The following is a 6704-nucleotide window of genomic DNA, read 5'->3' as shown; positions in this document are numbered from 1 at the left end:
GCGTGAAATACGACATTTTGAGTTCTGTGAAAGTGTAACAACTGCAGTGAGCTGACTTTGGGATTGGTATTGCCATGGACATGGCTAAAAGATAGTCAGAGAGGGAGGGAGAGAAGTAAAGCTAACTCACCGTGAAGAATAAGGCAACACATTTGTGATTTGTAGCTTTCAGCGTTAACTTGGCAACATTGTTGCTAATAGAAGTTGCTAAGCTGCCCACAGATACTCATAATATAATACAATAGCAACAAAAGCTCTAAAACTTCCTTTTGTATTGCCTTGCGAGGGAAAAGCTCTCTCCTCGAACTTGGCATTGCATTAGTTAGTGGTGCAGTGTTGAAAAGTGCTGAAATTTATTGGAGTTGTAGTTAATTAAAGATTAATCGACACAAATCAGTAATATCTTTACCAAATAAGCTAAACTGATCCTTATTTTAATATTCATGAAACATATAAATAATGAATAATGAATAATGAATAAATGAAAACATACTGTGCAACACTGCTTAAAATTCAGTTTTTCCGTTAAAGGCTATAAAATTCTTTACCCAACTGACTGAGCATTGTACAGGCCAAGCCGCTTGTCGTACAAGTTTGAAATTTTGGCACTTCACAGATATGACAGTAAATTATAAACCTAAATTGCTCAAATTTCAACTTTGAAGTATTGATAATTTGAGAAGTATGTGTCTCTCTTTCTTTGAAATATTTTCTGAGATCTCTCAAGATTTTCCAAATCTATCCAAAATGTTTTATTAATGTTACAAGAATATAATTTTACAAAGAAATACTTAGACTTGGTATTAGTATTAGGTTTGTGCAGCTGGTAGAAATTTGTAATTATGGGTTGGATAAGTATTATGATTAGTTTTAGTGTTTGGGATAGTTTCAATCGTCTGCCAGATCTCCGACTGTCGCAACTGTAGCTGGAGGAGCTGTAGCTGTTGCTGCGGTCACACTGAAAGGCAGACCGTGCTGCGTAGCCGAAGCCCAGCTACGTCTGGGCAAGATGCGGCCAAAGTTAAAGTATTTCTGTCTCAACTTATCCTTAATTTCATCCTCGTTCATAATGGCGCTGGCTTCCCGGAAGTTGAGAAAGATGCGACCCTTTTCATCGGTTTTAATGGGCAGTATTTCAGTGCAAACATTGCGGGCCTTGAGAAGAAAACCCTCTTCATCCTGTTCACCGGTGATGATGGTTTCCCCGTCACCATTGCTCAGCTGATCCTCGGGCAGCACAACGACCGTGTCGAGGCGGGAATCCATGGATTGGGAACGAGGTGCCTTTGCCATGGCCACGTGATTCTTCCTCTTGCGCAGACAGAAGGGATCCCGATCGCTTGCCTTGACGTACTGGACAACTGGCCGGTTGACACCCCATTTGGGTCGATCATCCATTTTGTTGGCATCCTTATCCTTGCCGAGATTCTTCTTATTCTTCTCCTTGTCTTTGTCCTTGTCCTTGCTCTTCGCCTTGAAGGTGGTCGTTGTTGTGGTCGTTGTCGTTGTTGTCGTTTCGTGATCCTTCTCCGCTGTAGATTCCTTCGCTGGCTGTGTTTGTGACTTCGATGTCTGTGTTGTGGTTGTCGTGGACACTTCACGCTTCAGCAGCACCTTGTAGAAGTTGTCGTGGAAGAGGCACAGATCACAGTTGAGTGGCAGCTCCGTCTGTGTCTCGACATCCGCCTGACTGCCACTGCGTTGCCTGCCTGCGGAGGTACCTCCACTGATGGCGGCTTGAACTGGCGTCTTTAGAGGCATCAGTGCCAGCTTGTTCTCCTCGCTGGCCACTGCTGCCAACTCCACCTCAAGGGAGTCCGGCGAGAAGCAACCGCTGGCGGTCTCTAGAGCCGTGCGTCCGGAACGAGCCGTGTGTAGCACCTCATCATCCTCCTCCTCCTTCTCGGCCTGATATCCATCCTCTGTGCAGATCGAGGTATCAGTTCTCTGTGTCATCGTTGCCTTGGAGTAGCATTGCTCCATCCCAGTTGAGGCTGGCTTCATCTGCGGCTGCTGCATGAAGTAGGTGGCGATCTGAAGATTCCCTATGGCATTCTGTAGTCCAAAGATGTCGGTTGTTACGGGTAAGGGAATCAACGTGGCCGGCTGCATGAGCAGTGCCAGATTTTCCTTCTCCTCGCTGATAAATGCTGAGGGTTCCTTGGAGTCATTGGTCGCCTCTTTAGCGGGTTGTTTGATCGGTTTCGTGATGGTTCGTCGCAGATTTATGGGCGTGCCAATGAGCACCTTCTCCTCCGTGATGAGAGCTGGAGCGGCAGCTGGAGGTGGTGCTGGTGGTGCTGCTCGTGGCGTATGGGAACTTGTCTCTGCTGCAGTGTCCAACTCGGCAATCTCTTCCTGATCCGGCTCCTGCTCCTCTTCCTCTTCCTCCTCCACGGAGAGCACTTGCAGCAACTCTGGCTTCTCTGCCTGCTCCAACGTCTGTCCTTTTTCCAGGGGCGGTACTCGTTTCAGCCGCTTCTTCTGCTTCTCCATTTTGGCCGCCACCTCGGCCTTGGCAATGGCATCCAGCATAGCCTGCTGCTTCTTCTTCTGCACCTCCTCGCGCTCCTGCAGCTGCCGTCGCTCGTACTCCAAGCGCTCATGCTCCAATTGTTTTTGCCGTCGCATTCGCTGCTCCTCCAGCTGCTCCTCCTGCCGATGCCGCTCCAGCTCCCATTTGCGAATGAGCTGGCGTTCATGGAGCTGCTTCTTGATCGCATTATGGTATTCCGCCGCCTTGCGACGCTTGTCCATGCGCTCCGCGAGAGTTTGAGCATCGAGCGGTGCATTCTGTCCCCTCAAATAGGTCGACGAGGACTGCACCGATTGCACATCGTCCTCGCTATCCTTGAGATCGTGCATGCCACGGTTCAACCAACCTGGAGGTGGCATTGCCCCCTGCTGCGGTTGTTGTTCCAGCTGCTGCTGTTGTTGTTGCTGCTGCTGCTGTTGTGAATTGTAATTGGCCCAGCGGGCGCGTTCTCTTTCCCTCTCATGATGCTCGTGGACATAGTAATCACCCTGCTCGGAGGTGTTGCTGATGTGCACCTGATATGTGTTCGACGTGGACACATCTCGACTGAGACTCATGTTCGATGAACTCGACGGCGCAGCCAGATAACAACAACTGCAACAACAGCAATTTCAACAAATATATAAAATCTATTCAAATGATGTTATGCTTTCATTGCAACTAACAGACTGTTATCAAATATTAATGTAATAAAAAAAAATTTTTTAAATATATGTAATCAAATATTATTGATACTCAACTAGTTTTATTAATTTATTTAATGTCCATTAAAAGCAGACAATGTAGGAAAACTATACTAAAATAAAACATACATAATTTCAATAAAAAACTCAAAAAACTCAAAAAAATACATTAGACATGCAATCTTTTTTAAAAATTGCTTAAGTCTAAAGAAATGTACATAGTTATAAATCTTAAAAATATTAAAAGTTCAAGAGAACTTTTCAAATATTATGTGTGCTTCTCATAAAACCATTATCATTATCTAGGATAATTCGGAGATTCGGTTTTAATCGAAACGTAAGTGCTGTCATGTTTATATGTGGTTTAATAAATATATCGTTAGTAACTAGCTGTAAAACGATTTTCAAAATAAACTTAAAGAAAATGAAAAAAAAAGCGTACTGAAAAAAATTTAAGAAATATATTTAAGTATAAATTTCAGAAAATGTGTAGCAGCTTAATGAGAGTTTTCACTTAAAAAAATAAATAAATAAATTATCATTATATTTTTAAATTGATAAGAAATACAAAAAAATAATCAATTATTATACATATACTATTATATATATACTATATTATATATATTAAAAGCTTTAAAATGCAAAAAAAAATATAGAGAGTGTAGAAATATGAATGACGTCTTTCAGATTGTTGGTGAGTATTTTGTTAATAAAAAAAAATTATATAAAGTTAAGAATTTAGCTTGCTACACAAAGATAAAAAAAAGAGTTAATTTTAAAATTAACTAGTTAGCTGTAAGATTTAAATTATTTGCATTAAATATACGAAAAGATATGGCTTAATCTTTAATTGTGATTGAATTGTTTACACTTTATGGCAAAAGTTGGTCAACTCACCCATCGGCGAGGTAACCATCGGCTGCCAGGGGCTCATAGCTGTGACCCTGCCCTGGCACACGTCGTCCCTTAATGACATATGAATGGTTCAATGCCTGTTTGCACTTGTTCGCCTGTGGAGTTGCCTGTGGCCCCGTTGCGGGCGTGGGCGTGGGCGTTGGAATGGGCATGACTGCACCCTGTATCGATCGTCTTAGACGTCTGGCACCTCCTCCTACTCCACCACCAGCAATGGCTGCACTCAGGACACTCTCATCGGCCTGGCTGGCACTTCCCATGCCACTAATGCTCCCATTTTGGCTGGCAGCGTCGTTATACCAAATGTCTGGAGTGTGGGTGTTCTTGGGCGTATCGCTCAGATACCCGGAAGTATCTTCTTCCTGGCAACCGACTACAGACGCTTGATTTGAATTGGCAATTGGATTGTTTAATCGATTGCCGTTAGTGTTATTGTTACCGTTACCAGGATCAATGTTTGCTCCTTTCAGGTTGCCAAGTTGATTGGCCGCCTTTTGTTGCTGCCTCACCGCATAATCCCGCTGCCGAATTGTTGGCAAACTGGGACTCCTCAATCGTTGCTGCTGCTGCTGCTGTTGTTGTTGCTGTTGTCCTGGATGTTGCATGCGTCCCTTGGCCGTTTGCAGGGATGTGGGCACGAGTTCCACATAGCGTCCAGCAGCCTGAAGGGGCAACTGCCTGGCGGACATTCCAGGAGCATAGCTGCCACGTCGGTTGCGCCGATAGAGAAGCTCATCATTCTCATAGTCCACATCCACATCCGCATCCGCATCCACATCCAGATCATCGATATATCGTTCCAGTTGATTCATATAATCCTCGCTGCGCTGTCGCTGCATATGGCGGTAATCTGGAGCGACGGGAGGTGGACGCACCAGGAGTTGCATGGTTTGTGGAGGCGGCGGCTGGCGGGAGGCGTGGCTGGAGGCTTGATTCGAGGAGGAGCTCTGGCTGAGATCCAGATTGGAGTAATAGGTGCGAATGGAGGTGCGTTCGATTTTGTGGTGCGATGTGGATGACGTGTGCTGATGATGATACATCTGATCCATGCGCGCGATTTCCTCTGTGGAGACACATTAGATAGGGACAGCACATTGGTCAATTTCAGATCAAAGCCCACCTCGTTCCTTAGCCCATTGTTGTTTCTTCAAGTCCAACAACCTATGCGTTTGTCTTGCTTCCGGTCCCGTAATCATATCCTGGCTTCCACACTCAGTTCATTGCACCGCAATTGACGTCACAGTCAGTGAGAAGACACTGCGGAATTCAGGTGGATCTGGAGACCACCACCACGGGACAAGGCTAAGGCAACTACTGAATGTAAGACACTTTATAAAATTCCTTCAAACTAGCGACATTCGATTTTGTTTTGCATGGGAATGTCCTGGCCAGAAACAACGTTTCCTTGGCAACCGAAACACGTGTAAACAAATAACTTCCTCAATGACTGTGCGCAGGGAATCATGGAGGAATGGGCCAAGTCCTTGCACTCCACGCGCACTGGGTTAATGCTACCATGCGGTAAAAGGGGTGGCAGGGGGATTGGGCAGGAGCAGGTGAAGGGGAAGTGTAGAGCGCGCCTCGCGTGCCACTTGCCAATTGTTTTTTAACTTTTGTCTGTTCTCTTGCGTTCCGGATACCCCAAAAATAGTTTGAGGCTATACAAAAAGACATTTGTATAAATTAAAACCATATTTCGGTATTGGCCAGTTATTAACTTCAATTGATTACACTGCACAACATGGTAATCTTAATTCTTATTCTCATTATGTATTTATTTTATTTATTTTACAACTGTTTTTTTTTTTTTTATAAACTTTTATATTTATATGATTTTCCATTTCACATGGTAATGATTATTATATTAATGTTAACAAAATATTCCAGAGATTAAATAAAATATGTATACAAAAACCATTTTCCTAATGAACAAAACATTAATCGAGCCGTTTTTGAATCAAGATATAAAGATTATTATTTTAATGTATATCAGATATCTATGTTAATGTCAACTATTACTTCAGCAAACTTTTGCTTTGTTAACCAGTGTATGTCTTAGCTATGCCATAATTCGTAAGATATGCAAATTATTGTTGGTGGAGCATAGCAGCAACAAGTCAACTCGACTTCAAAGGTTATCAAATTTATCGAAAATAAAGCTGAAAGTTTACCGGAGCAGATGGGTTAAATGCGTAGGTGTAAAATGCGGAACGTCCTTCGTTTTTAAAGCGAAAGGAATGCAACTCGATTAAGTGGGAGCAACCTACCAAAGGAAAAGGCAACAAGGCAAAAATGAAAAAAACAAAAGCAAAACACTGACTCAGAAATTTATTTCCCATGGTCAAATAGAAATGGCCAAAAGATAAAAGGAAGAAATATCTCATAACCCATTTTCCATAAACATACATAAACCACAAAAAGCCACAGCAAAGTTAACCGAGAGGCGACTCATTGTTGCTGTTGTTGTTGCTGTTGGGTCTGGTTTATACGCGTGGGCGTAGAAATCACTGCCAGTCAAAAGGTCATGTTATGATCTTGAGCGAACTATGTGTCTAAGTCGACGATGACGC

The 6704-nt window shown here is 43.3% G+C and overlaps 1 protein-coding gene across 1 annotated transcript; it reads right to left on the bottom strand.

Moving 5' to 3' along the window:
* Positions 1-803: 803 nt before the first annotated feature.
* Positions 804-5419, bottom strand: LOC117788356. Its single transcript, XM_034627106.1, has 3 exons — positions 5255-5419; positions 4117-5197; positions 804-3130 (listed from the first exon to the last, which is right to left on the bottom strand). Exons 1-3 carry the CDS (start codon positions 5328-5330, stop codon positions 889-891), a joined length of 3399 nt encoding a protein of 1132 aa, XP_034482997.1. The 5' UTR covers positions 5331-5419; the 3' UTR covers positions 804-888.
* Positions 5420-6704: the final 1285 nt, after the last annotated feature.

This window comes from Drosophila innubila (assembly GCF_004354385.1).
Source record: "Drosophila innubila isolate TH190305 chromosome 3L unlocalized genomic scaffold, UK_Dinn_1.0 0_D_3L, whole genome shotgun sequence".
NCBI lineage: Eukaryota > Metazoa > Arthropoda > Insecta > Diptera > Drosophilidae > Drosophila > Drosophila innubila.
Note: the sequence above shows the minus strand (reverse complement) of the source record. Positions and strands in the feature narration are given on the sequence as shown.

Excerpts from the sequence above, each read along its gene's own strand:
- LOC117788356 (XM_034627106.1), bottom strand. The coding sequence starts at position 5,330 with ATGATTACGGGACCGGAAGCAAGACAAACGCATAGGTTGTTGGACTTG. Across the intron at positions 5,198-5,254 it reads ACAATGGGCTAAGGAACGAG|AGGAAATCGCGCGCATGGAT; the intron begins GTGGGCTTTGAT and ends GTGTCTCCACAG. Across the intron at positions 3,131-4,116 it reads GATGGTTACCTCGCCGATGG|TTGTTGTTATCTGGCTGCGC; the intron begins GTGAGTTGACCA and ends CTGTTGTTGCAG.